Below are 22,031 nucleotides of genomic sequence, written 5' to 3'. Positions count from 1 at the left end.
CCTATGAAAAATTACTTCTTACCTAATGATTTTATGTTCTTATCACAGCATTCTTGGGTAGCTTTATGCAGAAATTTATGTAAAAAGTTACCATTTATATTGAAACACCTGTTAAATGATACTTCTATTTTTTTTCTCTCTCTCTTTTTCTCCCTGTATGTAAGGAAGCACGTTTTTTCGTTAGGTCAATAGAACACTTGAAGCACATTCTTAATGCACATGTTCAGAATGGTAAGTAAATAGGTGTTAAAAACATAACTGGTTGATTCAAAAGAAGCAGGAATCTTTTAAGTTCGCATTCTGTTACACTTTAGTTTGATAGTTCAAATCTCACCTGTTTAACTGTGAGTGTGTATTGTGATGTGACAAGTACCGGCTGTTTGAAGTGCTGGGAGAAATGCGCTCCAGGAGCGGAGGAGGGGGTGGCCCCAGTTCTCCCCTCTGTCCCCGCCCACCGGTGTCCCAGCTGTTCCTAGTGAGTAAGGAGAATGTTAGACGGAAATCACTGCTCTTCTTTTTAGGTCACAGGTAGATGAGGAAGGAGGGCTTCTGAGGACTGCAGTTTCTGATGACAAAGTTAGGGAGCCAGGAGCCTAATCATATATACCCTACAAAATAGCTTGTGCCTTTTTTTTTTTTTTTTTTTTTTTAAGTTTATTTTGAGAGAGACAGTGCACAAGAGAGCAAGCAGGCGCGGGGGAGAGAGAGAGAGAGAGAGAGAGAGAGAGAATGAATGAATGAATGAATGAATCCCAAGCTGGCCCTGCACTGTCATGGCTCGATCTCACATCTCACGTCCGGGGAGATCACGACCTGAGCTGAAATCAAGAGGTGCTGAACCGACAGCCACCCAGGTGCCCCTGGCGCTCCTTTTAGCACCTGTGAGTACCCTTCTGGTGGCTGCCACACCGTGGGGACTGCTGATGTCTCCTTGAAAAAATGTCACACATTGTTGTAGGAAAATCGTAAACAGGCTGCTGTTTCCATTAAATGGATGGCTGGGTTTCCCTGGAAGAATTAATGGAACAGCTCAGAACGAGGCTAGTTATTTTACTAATAAGTAAGTGGGGAAACTAGAAGTTGGGCCACGTAAGAGGGAGGCGTCATCTTGATGTCTGTGTGGTGAACTTTAGAGAAGCTCCTTGTCTCTTCTAGAATGGTACCGCCTTCTCCCAGCGGTATGACGTCAAGTTGCAGAAGTTCTAAATTGTCTCGCTTTATGTGAAGAGAACTTGAAAATTTTATTTATTCGTCTCTTAGATCTGACCTTCTTCCAAAGAGAAAAGAGAAATGACTCATTTGGAAAACAAGGTCTCCATAGAATTCTTTCCTTCTTGATAAAATTAAGTCACTGCTAACTTCCGGCTAGTAGTTAAGTAAGAACTTACCCGTTTGTCAGCTTCCTGGCTTCTCACCCTTACATCCAGAAGCAGACAAGGGGGTAGTGGTGACCGCATGGGAAATGTCACATTTAAGTTGCCTAATTGACCACTGTTTCTGAAAGTTTGATGCCATGGTTTATTGTATATGGAAGTATAGAGCCCAGATTTCTTGCTTGGTGTCTTTTGTATTCTGTTTTGTTTTTTTAATACTTCCTTACATGACACTTTATTTGGTGGTTGCTTATGAAAAAAATCAGTTTTAGACATGGGGCTGTTTCTCCTGTTTGGCTGTTTTGAACAAAGCTGTTCTCAACACGCCTGTACGGGTCTTCGTGTTCATCCCTGCAGTAGAGTCCCCGGGCCATACGGCAGACACGCGGTTAGCTTAGTAGATGTGACCAAGCAGTTTTGCAATTTGTGATGCCCCCAGCAATCCATGAGCATTCCAGTTTTTTCCACATGCTCCCCAACACTTGGCACTGTCATTAAAAACAATTTTAGCCTTTGTTGGCGTCTGGGTGGCTCAGTCGGTTGAGCGTCCAACTTCGGCTCAGGCCATGATCTCACAGTTTGTGAGTTTCAGCCCCGCGTTGGGTTCTGTGCTGACAGCTCGGAGCCTGGGGCCTGCTTTGGATTCTGTGTCTCCCTCTCTCTCTGCCCCTTTCCTGCTCATGCCCTCTCTCTTTCTGTCTCTCAAAATGAAACATTAAAAAATTTTTTAAAAAATAAAAACAATTTTAGCCTTTGTGTTGTTTGTGTAATGATATTTTCTTGTGATTTTAATTTGTATTTCTCTGATAACTAATGATGTGGATCTTTTCTTATGATTATTAGCCTTTTGGATATCCTCTTATGCAGCTCAGTTCTGATTATTGTTGAAGATCAAGGTTTTTGGTAATTTCATAAGTATTACATAAGATGTAAGAAATGATATGTAAATAGCCCATATAACTTTATAAGTTTAAGGAAGACAGTAATTTATTAGGTGTGGTGAAAGGGAAAATCGATCCGCTCTCTACTTACCACTTTTACTTGCTGTCTAGGTATTGCACTGATGATGTGGAATACATTCTTGGTTAAAAGATTTTCTGCTGCTACATACTTGATGGATAAGGTAAGGTCATTTTAAGTGTCATCTACTTGTTTATTTTGTTCCCTTAATTGATTAATATTAGAAAGATTATTTACAATGGGCCTTGTTAGACTTTTTTGTTTGGTATTACATTTTACTAATGCTCAGTTAAACGTAATTCCCATGCTGGCATCTTGATGACCTGGAGAAGAACCTCAGGTCCTTGAAAGCAATTTACTTTAAAAGCTCCTTAAGCAAGAGAGTAAGACTCGTGGTTGAATCAGGGATTTGCACTTTTTTTTTTAATGTTTATTTTGAGAAAAAGAGGGAAGGAGTGGGGGAGGGGCAGAGAGAGGGAGAGAGAGAATCCCAAGCAGGCTCTGTGCTCAACACAGAGCTGGACACGGGGCTCGATCTCATGACTGCAAGATCATGACCTGAGCCGAAATCAGGAGTCAGACGCCTAACCGACTGAGCCACCCAGGTGCCTCGCACCTTATTATTATTTTTTTTAATCTTTTTTGTTTTAAGTTTTATTTATTTTGAGAGAGAGAGTGGAGGGAGAGAGAGAACGAGCACGTGAGCGGGGGGGGGGGGGGGAGAGGGGGGGGGAGAGAGAGAGAGAGAGAGAGAGAGAGAATATATCTCAAGCAGGTTCAGCACTGTCAGCACAGAGCCCAATACGGGGCTTGAACCCACAAACCGTGAGGTCATGACTGGAGCTGAAGTCGAAGTGTACAAATGTACAGTTTCTCATCAATCTTTGGATGTGGGGCTAAGATATTTTCTTTGAGTAGGACTGCCACCCTACTTTGGTTTTCCTGCGTAAACCTCAGCCCTAATGCCTGGCCTATGATTTCTAGATCCTGATTCTTTAACGTTGTGATGCAGTCTGAGTGCAAAATGTTTAGATTTTATAAGCTCTGCCCTCATCTTTGTAGCTGTCCCTCTAATCCAGTAGACATCGGTGTTAAATCTCCACAAATGTTTTGAAAGCCTTCAACCCGGTAGTTAAATAAACAACTCCCTTTGTTTCCTCACGTTTTATCAGTTATTTCATTAAGTTGCATAATTGCGACATCACATATGACACCCAGCGTGAGCAGCTTGGGAGCAAACCCAGCACCTGGGCAAAGACTGCAGCCGGTGGGGCCCTGCCCCCAAGCTGGGCGCCAGGCCGTCGTCACCGTCCCCAGGCCCGTCCAGAGGGAGGTTCATGTGGCTCAGTTAAGCGGATGTCAGGGGAGTTACCGCTGTAATTACAACATGTTCTTTCTGATGTCGGTGACAGACGTTCCTAAGCCATGAGCAGCGCTCCATTCAGACCCACTTTGGGCCACAGCTCCTGTCACCGGTAACATGTTTTTCTAGTTACACCTGTTTTTCCCTGTGTGCTCACCTTCCTTGCCTGCTTAAATGTTTCTTTTTCGAAACTCACTCCTGTGGCCTTTCTGATCCCGTTCTGTTCACCTGCACCTCCGACCGCTGCTCTTTTGGGAGAATAGTGACGCGAGAGTTCTGCGTGTATGTTACTGCTTAGTGTTCTAGCATTCTCCCGTCCCCGGTCACGCTTGAGCCTCACAACCTGGATTTGAATTTTTTGAGCAGTCCTGAACGAGGAGGCAGAGAATTTTGATGAGTCATTTGACAAGTATTGATTATGATGAGTATCTCTTCCGTGCCAAGAACTGTGCTAAGTTCTATGGCCGCAGAGCCAAAAGCCCCAGTCCCTGCCCTCGGAGGACTCCCAGTCCACAGGGTACATAGGCTGCCTTTGGAGTGGAGAAGAGGAAGTAAGTAACAGACCAGAGGGAGGGCTTCTGGGCTGAATTTTGAAGATGAGAGAAGAAGAGGCGTAACAACAAAGTCGTGGACACGGGAGGCTGTGTTTTTGATTCAGAGCTGCGAGTAGCTTCGTGTGCTTGAAGCGCAAGCTTAGGAAAGTGCAGGAAGCAGGGCATGAAGTACTTCCTGGGTAGGCTCTGGATTTGGGGTTTTCTAATGGTACGTGTAGACCACTCAGCGTAGGGCACATACGGCAGGGGGAGGGTTGTCAGTGGTGGCCCTTCTTTGTCTTGAAGACACTGGGGCAGCTCGACGGAGGGGAACGATAGGTTCAGATTTGCATTTTAAAGGCAACAGGGTGAAATGTTGGGATTGGGACGGGCTGGGCTTGGTTGTGTGAAGGCCATGGCAGTGATCTCAGGAGAGGCAACGAGGTGAAGCGGCCTTTGTGCTGGAGTCCCATCCCTGGTACTTATCACTGCCTCCTGTGAATTCTGATCAAGGCATGTTCCTGAAGAGCAGAACTTTCCGCTCCCACTTATCACCTTGGTAAAGTGCACAGTGGAATCTCAGTGCTTACGGAATCGAGAAAATCAACCAGTTTTCTGAGCTAGGAATTTAACTTCTGTCTGCATTAGATTGTCTCTCCTTACCATTTAAAAAATTATCGTGTGTCTTTATCAACAGGCAGAATTCTTAGCTGCTCTTTATTCATAACCTTGAGTTTTGTTCTGGGTTTGAAGGCAACACAGTTACTTGATTGTACAAATTGATCACCAGATTTTTAGAGTTTTTTTTTTATTTAATAGTTCAAAAATATTTATTTTTGAAAGGATTGTTTGGGGGCCCAGCGTGACATATTTTCATAATATATGTTTTAAGTTCTACCACAAAGTTAAATGAGCAGAACCAGCATTTATTTATAGCTCGATTTAGGTTTTTTAAATTTCGTTACTTTTTATTTCCTATACCATAGTAATGCCTTTTTTTTTCAATTGTTAAATAAATATAGTATTCTGTGTCCTTTTGCCTTAGGTTGGAAAATCACCAAAGGATAGGTTATGCCGCAGGGTAAGTGAATCTCCTTTAACTGGATGTATAGTTAATCCTGTGCTTTACATAGGTACCTTATTAACTTCAGGCAGGGGTGAACTTTGCCTTTGTTACCGTTTTGGTGACCTGTCAGGAGATAAAGGTGGAAAGAGAGTGTGATACGAAGGAGACTGGTCACGAACTGCGGCCGATTTTAATTGACCTTTCCAGGTTGTCAGATGCCCTGTGTCAGGTGAGTTTTCACAAGGTGTCTTCAGTCTGGACCGTGGATGGGAGGGCGCCAGGCTGCCTCGGCTTTGCCGCGCGTGGTTTCTGCGCTTCCTGACGGCAGCAGCCAGCGTCCGGTCGAGGCAGAGTCACGAGCGAACGTAGCCACCTTTATGTAACCACCATTGTACGAATAGTCTTAAGCAACATTCCAGCCCACGGATACTGGGCTTCTGTTTGAGGCCAGTGATTAACAGTGCAGACTTTTGCTTGAAGCTTTGAAGTATTCTTATTACAACACCTTAGGAAGGAACGGGGCACGTGCATGTAGCCGTTCTAGGCCCACAGCCCTGAAGAGCCGCCTCCATCGAAGATTCTTCCGCTGTGCCCTCGAGAGTGGCTCTGTGGCTACGGTTATACCTGTGTGCGCTCTGGATCCCTTAGATGTGAGGGGCTTATTGGTTGGTTGTTTATGTTGACTCCAGGCAGTGGTACCTCGTAGGTCAATCTGGAGTCCGGAGGAACGGTCTGGTGCCCACAGCACGGGTCTGGTGTTCAGTTCACAGGCTCGAGGATTCGGGTTTTGTTCGGAGGGTTCAGCTCCGTCCCTGAAGGATGCTCCAAAACCAGAGCAGGTTGTTTTCTCGCGACCTGACAGATGGGGCTTTCGTGTGTGCGTCTTCCCGTGCCAGGGTCGTGTGTGTGGCTGTGAGGTCCCGCGCAGGTGGCCGTGACGTGCCTTAGCGAGCCTGCCCGCAAGCAGAGTGCCACCGTCCGTGGCGTCTGATGACACCGTGTCTTTCAACACACGAAGAACACTAACTTTCATAAAGTTGATAGTGGTACCATAAGTTTTAAAGCCCGATTTAAAATTAGTTGACGCTCAAGAAAGGAATAAAATGTGCCCGTGTTTTCCTGTCTGTGCAGTGCAGACAGTTACATAGGCCTGTTTTTTATTTTTCTGATAGTAAGTGTAGCAGCTTTGCTTCTGGCACTAATTATGTTCCTTTTAAAAAAAAAAACAGGATGTGGGGATGAGCGACACGGCAATGACCTCTTTCCTCGGCTCCTGCTTGGATCTTCTTCAGACTTTAATGGAGGTAAAAGAGGTGTATTTGCATTCTGAACTGTCTAAGACAGTAAATGTTTTTATTTTTTTATTAACTTTTTTCAATGTTTATTTTTGAGAGAGGGAGCACGAGCGGGGGACAGGCAGACAGACAGGGAGACACAGAATGCGATACAGGCTCCAGGCTGAGCTGTCAGCACAGCGTCTGATGTGGGGCTCGTACCCATGAACCATGAGATCGTGACCTGAGCCGAAGTTGGACGCTTAACTTACTGAGCCACCCGGGCACCCCTAAATGTTTTTAAAATCATTGGACTAGAGAAAAAAGTTTTTTCATTTATTCATTTCTTAGTTTTGACTTAAGCCCCCAAAATAGTGGTTTCTTATAAAGGATTAGATTTGTTGTTGTAAATCGGAGGTGCGGGGACAAAAGGGGTTTGTACTTCCCACTGGTAAAGCTCGTTAACGTGTTTGCAAGCTGTTATCTCTCCGGTTCTGAACACAGTTCTCTGTTCTGAAAACACGTAGGCCGACGTTAGCAGGGATGAAATGCAGGCACCTGTCCTGGATACGGAGGACGCGTGGCTCGCCGTCGAAGGACCGATCTCGATCGTGGAGCTGGCCTTCGAGCAGAAACACATCCACTACCCGCTGGTGGAGCACCATTCCGTCCTGTGCTCCATCCTCTTCGCCATTATGAGGTTTTCTCTGAAAACCGTGAAGCCGCTTTCACTGTTTGATAGTAAGGTAAGTCCCTCCGAGGACGCCCGAGCCACCTCGGAGCCGAGGGTCTCGCAGGACGAGGAGCCAGACTCCTCTTTCCTACTTGAAGTTGCTCGGTCCTTGTGTGACTCAGGGGGATCCTGTCTCTCTCAGAATGTGCTGTGCGACCCCAGACACTTCATATCTAAAATCTGTCTCGACCCCTTACCCGCACTCTGCCCTTGACCTACGCTGCTGTCCTCCTAATCCCCGGCTGCGCCCGGGCGGACGGGAAGCCGTGAAGGTCTCTTGCTGTCTCCCCTTCGAGCCCCTCTCGTCGATTCTTCCTGAAACCGCCTCCGTCCGTCCCTCCCCATCACCCAGTTCAGGCCTTCTGGTCTTTCGCTTTCTCTCCATCCAGTCAGTCCCACGCTGCCACAGTTCCCTTTCCAGAACGCACATTTACTCAGACAGGATCCAGACAGCTGGAGATGAAAATCAGAAGTCAGGCGGTTGGCCAGCTTTATTCCTTAGCCTTTCACTGACAGAAGCAGAGTTGGAGAACACAGCTTAGCCTTGTGGGAAAGTGGTGTATTTCCCCCTCAGTGACTCACGTGCCTGGGGCACGGCTGGACTCGCGCGGACTGCCCTTCAGGCTCCTGCTCCCTGCACAGAGGCTGCCCCCTGAAGAAGGAACGCAGGGAACGCTCAGCAGCTTGTCCCGAATTCACAGGTCCCTTTAGCGGGGAGAGCGCGGGTGGGGCGGGAGACGCCGGCCCGTTACTGCGCTGGAGGCAGAGGAAGGCTCCCCGCACCAGGGGCTGCCTCTCCTCCCTCCACCCATTCCTCCGTGCACCTGCCCCGCAGCGACTCCTGATTACCCCCTCCCCGAGAGCAGGCAGACACTTTGCCCTCTTCTCACTGCGGTGGTCCGTTTTCCTAGACCGTGGTTTTGCTGTGGCCACAGCTTCTGCGTGTTGTCCCTTTCTCACTTAAGTGTCACCTTCTCTAGGTCTTGGTCTGCACTCCCTAACTTACCACGTCTTCGCTGTTCCCCCGGCTCTGTGCCATGCCTGGCACGCCACAAGAGCCCAGTAAATGTTTAATAAATTTAAAATTAAGGAGACGTTAGAGAAGAGTCAGCGTCAGCAGGATGCAGAAGAGGGGAGACGCGGCCGTGGTCTGGGGAACCAGTGACAGCGATGAGTCGCTGAGGGTGTGGACTGGGGAGGAGGAAGTCGTGGAGGGTCTGGGGGAACCCGTACCGTGAGGACGGGCTGGGAAAAGTGCCGCAGGACAAGAAGGGGCACCAGTTCCGTGAGCTCCCAAGCTTGGAAGGCTCGTGGCTTCCCAAGGAAGCCCATGTAGAGGGGTTTTGGATGTGTTGAGTTAGGGGGTAGATATAAACAGAAGTAGCTATGTTTTAAGAAAGTTATTTTCACGTTTAAATCTCAGTAGTTGACCTTTGAAAGGTAGAAGGCTGATGACAAATTTTTATCTACCTCATAAAGTAACGATATCGTTTTTACATTTGTGAACATAGATTCTGGATGAATGTTTATAGCTTGCGTTGATGTTTGTAAAAGCAGAGGGTAAATTTCTTTTCTTTAAAGAAAAACTAAAACCGCGTGCCCAGCTCAGTAGTCCCCTCAGGGAGCTTGTGAGACCAGAACACGTATTGGACAAGCCCGGTGGTGATGTTAGTCCCGGCCCAGGTCATGCCGGGATGCCCCGAGACAGCTGTGGGACTCTCACGTGCAGAGGCGGTGGGGTTTGGCTGGTCAAACCGAATCCTAGCTCTGCCATTTCCTGGCGATCTTCCTGAGCTTCTCCTGGCCTCCGTTTTCTCATTCAGAAGTGACGATTCTAGTACCTGCTTTATGGTGGTTCTGAGGGTTACGTTCACTTAACACGAAGTGCTGAGCGGCGTCGAGAACGTGGTAAACAAATGGTGCTGTGCTAGCTGTGCATACGTGTTCCCCGCCCAGAGGCTCTCACGTACGGTAGACCCTCATTAGAACTGAGACCACCAGGCGGAATCTAGAGAGTAACAAATTGTGCGCGAGTTTGCGGAAAAACTTTGAATCAGCGATGTCTGTAATGCGGGGCCTTGCCCTAGGGAGTCTGCTGTTTCTCCTCACTAAAGGATGAGTAGCTTTATCCTCACTGGCAGTCACGCTACGGATAACCTTTGAGTCTAGAACATACGTTAGAAGATACCCGATGACTGTCTGCAGGTGAACACACAGCAGCCTGGGATGGTGGGGTCGTTTGTCCAAGATAACATGGTGGCAAGTGTGGGCCTGGGACTAGAAGCTGGGTCTTGGCAACGTCCGGAGGCCAGTGTTCTTGGCTCTGTGTTACACTTCCTTCCAAGGAAGTTCTGAAATCCAGCTTTCTGATGTTCTGCTTCGCCTTTTCAGACGCACATCCACTCTCTTAAAGATGTCTTCCGAGTTGAACAAGTGTTTTTAAAAGAATTCAGAGTACACACATGTCTTTGTTATCTATTACTGCATAACAGATTATCTCAAAATTTAGTGGCTGAAAACAACAAACATTTACTACCATTTTCCTGGGTCAGGAATCTGGGTTCTGCCCGCCCTCCACCCCTTAGTTAGGTGCCTCAGGCTCAAAGGCTTTCAGGAGTCTTGGGGTAGGGTTTTAGCCCGGGGCGGCAGTCCCATCTCGAGGCCGAAGTGGGGTGGAGATTGGGGGATCCGCTTGCGGGCTTCCCTCAGGGCAAAGAGCGCGAATGTGAGCACCCAGATCTGGAAAGTGACACGCTAACATCTCTGCTCTTCTGCCGGCACCAGGTCCAGCCGCCACTCAAGGGCAGGGGACTACCCGAGGCCTGCAGAGCAGGGGGAGGGGGATCATACCTTAAAGGCTGCCTACCGTGTACTAGATAATTATTACAAAAATTAAGTGAATAAAATTCTGAACTGTTACTGTTCAAGGAGAAGAAACATCAACCGTGACTTATCCATTAAATGACTAAATTTTAAAATCTTTTGTCTTGCCTTTAATAGTAATGTACTCATCAGTTTTTTTGGTCTTTTCTTTCTCTTCAGGGGAAGAATGCATTTTTCAAAGACCTAACTTCAATTCAGTTATTACCTAGTGGGGAAATGGATCCAAACTTTATTTCTGTACGACAACAGGTAAATTACAATTACTGGATTTTGTTTGTGTGTCTCAGAAAGTAATAGTAAATAAAAAACGTAGCAGGTCTTAATTTGACGACCACTTCCAGGGTATTCTGGAGAGCCATTTTTCCTTTCAAGTATATATTCCTCTTTGATCATTAATTTTAATGGAAAAGCTACCCTGATTAAGAGGAAAGCCAACAGTTACTTTGATTTAGACATTTTAAAACGAGATATACTAACAGTGCTCTGTGTCCTTCTCCATTTTTGAGTTCTTACTGAAAGTCATTAGTGCAGCCGTCCAGGCCCAGCATTCAGTCATGAAGGACAGAGAGTCCTCCGAAGAGGCACCGACCACTCCTTTTGGGAGAGACCAAGATTGGCCAGTTCTGGCTGTGGATTTGGCTCATCACCTTCAAGTTAGTGAAGATGTTGTTCGAAGGCATTATGTGGGGGAACTCTACAACTATGGAGTTGACCACTTAGGAGAAGAGGTAATATCACCCTAGGAGCGGGAGGTGGGGGCTCAAGTTAGAACATTTATAGTTGGAGTAAAGAATCAGAAAAGTCTCCAGTTAAGCTTTTTGCTTTTCTTTCTGTTAGAACTTCTAGGCCCCCAAATAAAAGAATATTAAAATATAAAACTGTAATCAGTTGCCCGTTTCTGGTCTGTGTTAACAGACTGCTCCAGTGTGTCAGGCCTGTTCTATGCAAAGGGCACAAGAGTAAAACACACAGACCAGATCCCTTCCTCGTGGGATCAATAGTCTGCTGGTAGCAGAAGAGCACGCTGACTTCTGTACTGAGAAACGCTGTGACGAACAGCGGTGGTCAGAGGTGACATCTGAACCGAGCCCCCGAGGAGAAGATGCAGCCAGTAACAGAAAACTGGGGCAACAGAGCTCGCGGCCCGAGTAGCGACAAGAACAGGGGCCCCGTAGCGGGACTAGCTTGGCAGCGTGCCAGGCCAGAAGGGCCCGCGTGGGGGACCGTACGTAGCACGGAAGACGTCAGAGACGAGGCGGGAGGTCGGCAGGGGCCAGGTCCTGTCTCGTAGCTCGTGGTGATTCAGAGTGTGTTCGGAAGCCATTAGAGGGTCGTTAGCAGTCATGATGCGATTTTAGGTCCCCTTCTTTGCCGGAAATTTAAAAACTGACTCTTCCGGTCATATTAAATTAAAAAATTAGGGGATAAGAAAAATTAGGTGATGAGGAGAAATCTGAATTTGAATGCCAAATTTGATTTGGACTTTTCTTCTTTGGTTGTATACATGGCCACAGCTCAAAAATGAACGGGCATCTCTTCACTGGCAAAGCCTTTCCTAGAGTAAGTAAGTCTGTTAGCTCTTACCGTACGTTTGTCCACGTTCATCTCCTCAGGCCATCCTCCAGGTTCATGACAAAGAGGTCCTCGCCTCTCAGCTGCTGGTGTTAACAGGGCAGAGACTGGCGCACGCGCTCCTCCGCACCCAGACGAAGGAAGGCATGGAGCTGCTGGCCCGACTCCCACCCACGCTCTGTACCTGGCTGAAAGCGATGGTAAGTACGAGAGCGTGGGATCGATGAGGCCACTGGATGCCTGCCGTCTGTCTGTCTGTCTGTCTGTCTGTCGTCTATCAGAGACAGAGAGTAAGCGGGGGAGGGGCAGAGAGAGGGAGAGAATCCCAGGCAGGCTCTGTGCCGTCAACGCAGAGCCCGACGTGGGGCTCGATCTCACGAACCGGAAGACCGTGACCTGAGCTGAAATCAAGAGTGGGACGCTTACCTGACTGAGCCACCCAGGTGCCCTTGGGTGTTTTCTCAAATGCATATTTAATAACGGTTAAGGAGAAGATTTCCAAGTTTAATTTAGGTGCAAAGAAAAGCATTCTTACTAGGAAATAACTATTCTGATAACTCTGAAGCGACCAACAGTTACCGTTGTGTATGACTGGTTATTTTTTGTTCCATTTGCAGAACCCCCAGGATCTTCAAAACACGGAAGTGCCAATCGCAACAACAGCTAAACTAGTACATAAAGTAATCGAGCTGCTGCCGGAAAACCACGGGCAGTATAGTTTAGCCTTACACCTCATTGAAGCTGTGGAAGCCATATCGAGTCCTTCTTCATGACACTCAGCCAGTTGTGAACCGCCTACAGTTGTGAACAACACGAATTAGTGCATGGTGATTTTACATAGTAAGATCTGGAATTTTCTGGAGGGAGTGTATCTTTTTTCTTTTGTAAAATAAAAACACATACTACTTTTAAAAGTGCAGTTCTGGCTAAATCCACTCCTTTCGTTAATATTGAAGATAAAATATAAACAGATATCAATGATACCATTAATTACTAACAGGTGTTTTACTGTTTATTTCTAATGTAAGCACTTTAAGTAGCTTTATTGGTAAACTTTGCTATTTCAAATGGGTTATAATTTACAGATTATGTTATTATCAGAGTCTATATTTTGTACTTGAAATGTTATTGTAATTAAATTTAAACGTGTTCATGTGTAGTCCCCGTCAGTAAAATGAGGGAAACGACCCACTCGCTTTTGTCGGCATGCTCCAGTCCCACACCCGGGCCGCCGCCTGGAGTCAGGACGCGGACGGGCTCTTTCCCAGAGGTTACGCTGCCGCCACCGGAGGATGACCTTGCTTTGGAGGAAGAACGGGTTCGAGATCATCACATTCATCAGAAGGGACGCTGAACAGAACCTCAACCTGCTGTACTTGCCAACTTGAGAATCCGCGACGCAGGCACACGGCAAAGTGAATTACGGTGTAAGCTGAGATTTCCCTTTGCCGAGATTCAAAGTTGTATCCCCATCAGGTGATTGTAAAACCGTACTATCTTGTAAAATTTATGTTTTAAAAAAAGGGCAACGATGCTAAAAATTTACGTCCCACTGTATTTTTCCTACAAGTGTTTAGAAACGTCTGCTTCTGGGATATGGTAATGTTCTCTGTTCTTGGGAACAGCCCAGAAAAGGCTCGGTGATAATTACGGCTCCGCAAACCTACCTCACAGCTGGGTGGAGAGAATAAGATGATCTTGTGCCCTAGAGTGCCTGTGCAGTCCAAGTGCTGAATAATTACTTGTTGAGTAAAACCAGATTAACCAAAACTCTGTAAAAGCTCCCCAAATACCAAGTATAACGGTATATTTTTGGAATGTAGCCATATAGTGCAATTACTGACCTCTGTCATGGATCACAGGGGGTATTCATAGTAACTCATTGTGATACAGAAGTTTGTTTCGTACTTACTTGTGAGAAGCCAACTTTAGCGATTGGAGAATTGAGCATGCCCCTCGAGGACTAAAGCAAAAAGTCTTATGTCTGAGGATCCTCAGAGGATATCCTAATTCTTTTTAACTAAAAGATAACACCCGAATACGAACTGAACAGTCTAAGACTTAATAATTACTGTCTAATTTAAAAATCTTGAAAGATAAAGTTGGAAGACGTCTCGACTATTTGGCGAGGGCCCGTAAGCCTGGTCGAAGGGCCCGCTGTACCGTGGCAGCACTGAGAAGGACCGAAAGCTAGCCCAACGTCTCAGCCTCTGCTTGGATCTCCGCTGCCCCATCCAGACCCATTCGTGTGATTTCTCGTGAACCTACCTAGCTTTATGTAGTCACTTGTTATATGCATCCCAAAAGCTTAGTCTGAAAGTAGTTATGAATTTTGGGGGCTGGTCAAAGAAACTTTAAATCCTCACCTTGATCCAAGTGTCATTTCTGGGGGAAGGGGTACCTAATGAGCATTTTAGAGAATAAACCTGGTTAGGCTAATTCTGGTAGGACTCATAATCAAATTTGGGGATTGTTGAGAGTAATAAGCTAAAATATGGCTCATAGAACTGTAACCAATCGCTGAATTACAAATCTCTCTAGTTACATTTGTGATCCTAAAGTGGGCCATTCACAGAATTTTAAAATTGAATTACATGGTTAATTCATGGTTACATGGCTAAGAAAAGCAGCTAGGGGCGCCTGGGTGGCTCAGTCGGTTAAACGTCCGACTTCGGCTCAGGTCGTGATCTCACGGTCCGTGAGTTCGAGCCCCGCGTCGGGCTCTGTGCGGACAGCTCGGAGCCTGGAGCCTGCTTCCGATTCTGTGTCTCCCTCTCTCTCTGACCCTCCCCCATTCATGTTCTGTCTCTCTCTGTCTCAAAAATAAACAAACATTAAAAAACAAAATTAAAAAAAAACAGCTAAATATTTATTACCTGTTAGCCACAAATAAAGGAATTAAACTGTATGTAGACTAATGGGTGGTTTCTGGAACAAAGGTCGGCTGCACTTAGTGATGGGAAGCCAAGAACCAGTCGTGTTTTCTTAGTTAGAACTGCCACCCCCCTCTCTTCACTAACATTAAATAGGCATTCTGTCCCTTGTTAAGTCCCACTATATAATGCTGAAGGAAAACAGGAATGTTCAAATCGTCGTAACTTCTACGTTACAGGTTGTGTTTAGACGCAGACCTAGAAGAGCCAGGGCAAACCGGGTGGGGAAGAACATAGCACTGACCTCCTAAATGCTTCCTGCATACTATTGCAAAAATAAGAAAGGAAGTTTCACCTTTGTTATAAAAACTCATCTAAGGTCAAAGTAAGCACCGTTAAATTGTCTTCTTTAAAAAAAAAATGGTTACAATTTAAAATCAAAGGAAAGATTTAATAATACGAAGCTTACGTGGAATATACCATTCACTTACAAGTTGCTGCGGCTCCTTCATTTGTAAGAGACAGATCTTTTTAAAGTATGCCATAGCAACAGTGAAAGCCCTTTCCCACGCTGACAGCAATGAGTTTGTTGGGCTTCTAGAAGTTAGATTTCCGCTGATAGAATTAGCCATCCCTCGCAAGGTTTTAACCCAATACTGAATTGTTTATAAAACGCTCTTCTCTAATGTACTGTAAGTAGTGACCCTCTGTACATACTTCCGTTTTCTGTGTCTGTTCCTTGGTGTGAACTTACGGATGTTAGTGAAATAAATTTTCAGCTTTCATGTTTCAACATTCATAAATACAAGTATGAAGTTTTTTTCCGCTCTTGTAGGAGAATAACAAGTTTGGTGGCGATGTGTTGTGACAAGGTTGACGTTCACTAGTGAGGCAGAATGAAATCACTCTTTTGGTCTCTAAAGGGGAACACGCACCTCTGCCGTTTGCCTTCAAAACCGTATTTTTTACTTGATTTCTACAACTTCACCAGTATCGGTAATTTTCCAGATGCCTTTATTTTTAGACATTAGAGAACTTAAATCCTGAGTCAAGAAGATTTATAAAATATAAAACATTTTCCGGCCAGCCACCTCTGAAGGCAAACATATTCAGTGTCTCTGTTCTGAACAAATCCATTATGGATACGTCCAGCTCCATCTTCGTACGTATATTTTTCTGCATGTGTGTATATACATACACGTTCCTTTTTATCAAACACAGGACAGACTGACAGTTCTGAATTTGCCCCTTCTCCTCCGCCATTTCCTCTCCCACTCATTACCTAAATCTTGGGTTTCTTGCCGGTGCTGGAAACGCTCGACCGTGAGCAGCAGCGTGACCTATTCCTTCCCGGCGACGACTCGTGTGCACCGGGGGCAGAGCGCGTCTGAAGAGTCGGCGGTGTACTTCCAACAACGGGGGCATTTTTCTTTGGTGGTCGGCATGACGATTACTTTATAGGAAGACTCTTCCCGAATATCCCCACCTGGGAGAGAAAGGACACCAAGAGGCTTTCCGACGCGCCAGTCCGCTTGTATCCCTAGCTCCCGATGGCTCTGCCGCCGCTCCTTTTTTGAAACTTCTCCTTCCCCTGGTAAACCGGCCGTTCCTACTTCATTTGCCTCACACGCGAGCGGCTATGACGGGGGACTCACGATCTGACGACTGAGGACGGCCGAGGAATCGGGAGACCCTGAGTGAGAGGTTAACTGCTCTTTCTACAAGTCACTGAACTGTTACCTCCTCAGGCAGAGCAGAGCAGGCCTTCTAGCTCTTATTTAATCCAGGTTTAGTTCTGACAAATTACTTTGCCTCTCTAGCTACACAAGAATTTGACTTAAAAAAAATTTTTTTTTTCACATTTATTTTTGGAGAAACAGTTGAGACAAAGCGTGAGCGGGGGAGGGGCAGAGAGAGACAGAGACACAGAATCGGAAGCAGGCTCCAGGCTCCGAGCAAGCGGTCAGCACAGAGCCCGACGCGGGGCTCGAACCCACAGACTGTGAGATCATGACCTGAGCCGAAGTCGGACGCTCAACCGACTGAGCCACCCCGGAGCCCCTACGTAAGAATTTTTAACAGTTGAAAAATTCTAGTGACAACTGCAGTGTGCCCACTTAAAATTTCTTGGTTTGACCAAAAGAAAACAAAAATTTCTCCATTATCAGTGCTCAGGCTTCAGACTGAATACACGTAAGAAAGTTATTTTCTAGCCATGATACAAACAACGTACGTTAACATTTTGAGAAGCAAGTGAGAATCTTTACTACGTGGTCAGGGTTTCCAGGCCTCAGATTTACACTGATGCCCATAAATTAGCCTCACGCCTCCCGATGGCACCTGACAACTCTGGAAAACACAGGCAGCATCCCCTTCCCAGAGATCCCGCATGTTATTCTCTGTTAATGTTGCTGTGCCTCCGTCGCATCACCGACAGTACTTGCTTGGGAGAGAGACCGTGGTGGGCACGAGTTCGTAAGACATCTTCCTTAACCCTTCATTAAGAATGCCTACATCTTGGGGCGCCTGGGTGGGTTGAGTATGACTCTCGATTTCGGCTCACGTCCTGGTCCCAGGGTCGTGGGATCGAGCCCCGTGTCGGGTTCTGCACTGAGCATGGAGACAGTCCCTCTCCCCGGCTCTGGCCCCTTCCCCCGCCCGCACTCTCACTCTCTCTAAAATAATTTTTTTAAATGGCTAAATCTGTTAACATAGGGTGGGCAAAATAAGCAATTTCAGAGTCAACGCTGGAGAAGGGCGGGCTAGGCAGTACTAGGGTACTGAGTGTCAAAGGACAGGAGCACAAAGAGCCAACGGGAGTGAGTGAGGCCAACTAACTTCACACACAATGACAACTACAATTATTCACAGGACAGCAAGGGAAGCTCTCTCCTCTCCCTAGTCCTGGGTTCCCAAGGTCATCATGCAGGACGCTTCTGAGAGCTGGCTTAGAAACTCGAGCCACTTCCCATAAAAAGATGTATTCCAAGAACATATCTGCCTTTAGAATACCCCTAATCCACGGGAAAGCTGCAGATGACCTTCGATTATCACTCAGTTCTCCAGGTCCCTCTCGTTACTGTGGCCGCCTCCTTACCTTCCAAATTGATCAGAAACGTCCCTTTGCGCTCAATCACATCTGTCGTTAGTGTTCGTGGTTCCTCAGGGAGTAAAGTTGTCTGGGAAGCCATCATTAATTCATTCAACTGAGAGGTGCTGGAAGTCTCCTCAGCTTGTAGCATCTGGGAACGAGCATGTCAAAGTTACCATCTCAATTTTTACTGCCAACTGAGGTCGTAAGAATAAATGCTACAGACTCTTGTGTTTTGTGAGTAACCCTTTGGTACCAATACCTCCTAAATCCATTCTTAACTAGAATGAAACGCTTCAGATAAAATCTTCCAGTCAAGGGGCACCTGGTGGTGCAGTCGGTTAAGCGTGTGACTCTCGGTTTCTGCTCGAGTCATGATCTCACAGTTTGTGAGTTCAAGCCCCACGTCGGGCTCTGTGCTGATGGTGCGGAGCCTGCTTGGGATTCTGTCTCTCATTCTCTCTGCCCCTCCCCAACTTGTGCTCACTCGCGCGCTCTCTCTCCCTCTCTCTCTCTCAAAATAAATTTTAAAAAATTAAAAAAAAAATCCAGTCAGTAGGTACCTCACTATGCCAGATGCTAAATGTCCCTTATGATTAGAAACACAGTGTTTCTTATCCCCATTTTCCAAATGAGGAAAGCCACTCGGAGGGGTGCACTCACCCACGGTTCTCAGGCAGCAGGTGGGGAGCTGCGATTCCAGCCCAGGTCTAGCGGCCTCCCGGCCCAGACTTCTTTATCCTGCCCCTGCCCCCCGCTTTAGGAGAGGGGTCAAGACGCTACTTGAGCAGACCTGCTTTCAGCAACACAGACCAATGGAGGCGACTGAATTACCCCCAGAACTCTTCTGAAGTACTAGAAAGCTGGGTGTCTGATGAGAATTTTTCCATTTTTCATTGTAATTCTGCTTTTCAAAATGAGTTAGTAAGCTAATATGGACATTCCGCTCAAGAGAAAACAGGAGCTTTGAGGAAATTAATTTGGTTTTAACAAATTCATGTAATTAGTAACTGATAGATCCAGGACTCTATCATCTGACAGCTACCTAATGTAATTCCTAAGAAAAATACATTCATATTTTTTTAAATCCCTAAGTTTTTTCCAATGTAAATGATCCAAACAAGGTGTATTTTTTTAACTTACTACTCAGAACTAATGAAGTCAAAAGAAACATGACATGCAGGAGAAAAGCCCAGTACTAGGCTGTGTAGCCTTAGCTCGCTCACAGTTGCAAGGGTCCTCAGTTTCCTGCTCATAAAATAAAGGAGCCTGAGCCTGCCAACTGGTAGATTTTAAAACGTATCTTACTGAAATTCTCCGCTATGGTCAACGATCTCCTAGAGACGAGCTGTTTCAAGCCTCAAATCTTAATTTAATCACATTACTAAAAACTTAAAGTGAGCTTACCAACCAAATGAGATGGTCATTTTTCAGAAAACTATGATAGCAGTAAGACTTCTAAAATATAGATTATCAATTCTCTTCTCAAGCATTGAAAATAGAGAAAAATCTTGAGCCAGTATGTTAACATAAAAGTCAATCTGGCCAATGAACCCCTAAGAATCCCAAGAAGAAAATTCTGATGGTCCTTTTGGAAATAAAAATAGGATGACTGCTTTCAGAGAATGCATGCTGATTTGCTACAACAAATGAATTTTCTTCAGATTTCCTGAGAAAAAGATTGAAATCCGTTCTTGGATTTGTTTTGACAAAATTCGCAGAAAACTAAACCGTGAACACAAAACTCTCAATTTTTATGTAGTGGAAACTAATGTCATCGGTTTCTGTCACATCCAAGTAGGCCCAAGGTTTTGCATTTCAAATAGGACTTTATTGCACCTTCCCTGCCCCTCTGGTAAAGTACATACTCTGTAGAAGGAGGGAAAGGAAGCACAGAAAAGTAGGAAACAGAATCTGTGATAATATCAGGGTTACAAGATTTGGAAACTACAAAATCTTACTTACACGGAGATTTTTAAAAGCCAAATTTCAGGTGAGGCTGTAGGATCCTAACATCATTTTCAAAGGTACAAACCACTCCTCACCTCTATTATCTCAAAAAGCAGCCCGGGCTCTATCACAATGGTGACCTTGTACTCGGCGGCATTTTTACCAGGGATGCTTCCAAGAAATGAATCTCTCATTGCACAGGCGCCCTCTATTGCTTCCTCTAATCCTGGCTTCTTCCAGATAGAACTTGTTCGAATCCACCCAGTACGAAAAACACTCTTGGGTTCTATAAAAAAAAAAAAAAGGTAAAGTAATTCACATATAGCCGTTTTAAACCATACGCAGAGCTCTAACCATGAAACATGTATTCACAGAAAATAAGAATTGTTATTTATGGTAAATATTATGGAGCCATTCTAAATGTTTACCAAATATTTATATTCACATTTGGAAATTTAAACAAAGGAAAAAATATATAGTAAGACCTCAAAAGGAAAAAAAGGATGCCTAGAAGAAAATAAAATCGAAAAAATAGCCCCAAATTAACAGTTGTCTTTGGATAGCGAGATTGTGAGTGACTTTTTCTGTTTGAATTTCTGTAGTTCTAATTTACCATAAGCTTAGTAATTAACAATCAGGGGGAAAAAACCGTGATAAAAATATTCACTAAAGGCACCACACTTTGTCTGAATAAAACCTAAAATATATCTCACACATTTAGAAAGGCATTGAGGAAAAACTGATTTTGCGGTAATGTCAAGTTGCTCGTACGTTTCAGAAAGCACTCCGTGGTGGCTTGAAGGCCAATCTGAAATGCATCGTACGCGGCCCCAAACAAGGGCAGAGACGGTTGAAGGGCCAAGACCTGCCCTGCCACACGCGCGCCCCGTGGACGGGAAAGCGCCCCTTCCACGGAGTAGAGAAAACCAGAGATCGCATCCTCACCAGGGAAGGGTCTTTCTCATCGTGAGAACAAATCGAGTGTTCCTTACCTTTGACGTAAGGTATGTGCTGGAACGCTTCCTCAGCCAGGTGAGGAAGAATGGGAGCAAAAGAACGAACCATCACGTCCAAGATTTCAGCCAGGGCGGTCTGGCAGGAGCGCCGTCCGGGGTCGCCGGCGCGTTCACAGTAGAGCCTGGGCGAGAACAAAGCGCGCGGCCGGGCGTTACACGCACGCAAGTGCCGGGAGACCCTGCCTCGGGCCGGGTCTCCTCCTGCGGTGGCCGATCCTCCGGCTCTAACCACCTTCCGATTTTCCGAGGCAGATGTTCCATCACGTAACTTTACTGACCAACCCGCTGTCCCAGTTCGCCCCTTGCGGGTGCGCTCGCCTTCCCCCGACACTCCCCGCAGCGGCGCGCGTCCAGGTCGGTTTTCCGAGAGACGACAGCCGGAACCCTGACCACTGATACGTTAGTCGATGGTATTCATCTTCCTGTGTTCGGAGGACTGGGGGTTACGATCCCCGTGTGTAAGGCCCCTGAGGTGCTCACGGGTCGGGGCTGACACCTCACGGTGGCTCACCCGCCATCCAGGAAGACTAAGCACCAAGCCCTCCTCTGAAAGGATACTGGATAGTACTGCTCTGACACAATGTTCGTATGGCAACAGCTGCCTGTCTCTTGGTCTCTCCTCAAAATTTATAAACTCCTCTGAGAACAGGCACTAGATTCATTACCCCCACTGGCACCTATTGCTTAGTGAGCGCTTACTTTACCACGCAGAGCACAAAGCACGTTCCTTATATTAGCTCTTCTCATAATCGCATTATGAGGCTGTATTACCCCTGAACTCAAGAACCCAACTTCTTCATGACTGCACAGTGCCGCCCGTCTGGCTCACCGATGTACGCCCGGAGTCTGTCAAGCAGAGTAGACACTCAAGAAATGTTTGAATATTCAGTCCCACATACCTGTCTTTGATTATGCTGAAATAAAAGTTCGAGAGTTCTCTGGTATAAAATGCTCGTAACAGCCGAACAACTTTTCCAAAATCATACTGTTTGTATGAATCGGTGATCTAAGGAACAAAAGCCAAAACAATTTGGAAGATGGGATAAACAGGCAAAAATGTAAGTCCTGTGAGCTTGCATTATCCTCCCTGGATCCCTCAGTGAGCCTAGCCCTCGCCCTATGAGCAAAATGTGTTCTTTTCAAAATCTGTTCAAAGGCACAACGGATACAAAACAAGAGATATGCAGTAGTGACAGGATCTTTCAAAACATTTCTGGCTACCAAATTTGACTATCCTCAGAAAACACTGAACATTCTACTCTGGAAACTACAAAAGAATACTCGTCAAAGGAATCAAGTTTTTTTGTTTTTGTTTTTAATGTTTAGTTTTGAGACAGAGAGAGA

General features: G+C 45.8%; 2 protein-coding genes across 6 annotated transcripts in view; one reads left to right on the top strand and one right to left on the bottom strand.

Annotated features, from left to right (window-relative positions):
- The window catches only part of RAB3GAP2 (RAB3 GTPase activating non-catalytic protein subunit 2), a 103,425-nt gene extending 87,987 nt beyond the window's left edge, over nucleotides 1-15,438 (top strand). For 2 of the 5 annotated variants that reach the window (XM_081791927.1, XM_081791926.1), the window contains exons 27-36: nucleotides 165-231; nucleotides 2,426-2,496; nucleotides 3,746-3,808; nucleotides 5,275-5,310; nucleotides 6,525-6,599; nucleotides 7,097-7,315; nucleotides 10,345-10,434; nucleotides 10,692-10,913; nucleotides 11,799-11,957; nucleotides 12,375-12,676. In XM_081791927.1, the coding sequence (XP_081648053.1) occupies nucleotides 165-231; nucleotides 2,426-2,496; nucleotides 3,746-3,808; nucleotides 5,275-5,310; nucleotides 6,525-6,599; nucleotides 7,097-7,315; nucleotides 10,345-10,434; nucleotides 10,692-10,913; nucleotides 11,799-11,957; nucleotides 12,375-12,530 (1,158 nt within the window). In that variant the 3' untranslated portion in view covers nucleotides 12,531-12,676. Of the gene's footprint in view, nucleotides 1-164; nucleotides 232-2,425; nucleotides 2,497-3,745; nucleotides 3,809-5,274; nucleotides 5,311-6,524; nucleotides 6,600-7,096; nucleotides 7,316-10,344; nucleotides 10,435-10,691; nucleotides 10,914-11,798; nucleotides 11,958-12,374; nucleotides 12,677-12,917 lie in introns of those variants that run through there. The other 3 variants (XM_081791928.1, XM_081791929.1, XR_014136445.1) reach the window with 2 other exon arrangements.
- Nucleotides 15,439-15,627: 189 nt separating this feature from the next.
- Nucleotides 15,628-22,031, bottom strand: part of IARS2 (isoleucyl-tRNA synthetase 2, mitochondrial) — a 64,223-nt gene continuing 57,819 nt past the window's right edge. Inside the window, exons 19-23 of the mRNA XM_078441297.2 lie at nucleotides 21,587-21,693; nucleotides 20,664-20,809; nucleotides 19,767-19,957; nucleotides 17,728-17,872; nucleotides 15,628-16,116 (exon numbers count right to left, since the gene is read on the bottom strand). Of these exons, the coding sequence (XP_078297423.2) occupies nucleotides 15,971-16,116; nucleotides 17,728-17,872; nucleotides 19,767-19,957; nucleotides 20,664-20,809; nucleotides 21,587-21,693 (735 nt within the window). The 3' untranslated portion in view covers nucleotides 15,628-15,970. The remainder of the gene's footprint in view (nucleotides 16,117-17,727; nucleotides 17,873-19,766; nucleotides 19,958-20,663; nucleotides 20,810-21,586; nucleotides 21,694-22,031) is intronic.

Source organism: Panthera onca, chromosome F1, assembly GCF_046562875.1.
Source record: "Panthera onca isolate mPanOnc1 chromosome F1, mPanOnc1 haplotype 2, whole genome shotgun sequence".
NCBI lineage: Eukaryota > Metazoa > Chordata > Mammalia > Carnivora > Felidae > Panthera > Panthera onca.
Note: the sequence above shows the minus strand (reverse complement) of the source record. Positions and strands in the feature narration are given on the sequence as shown.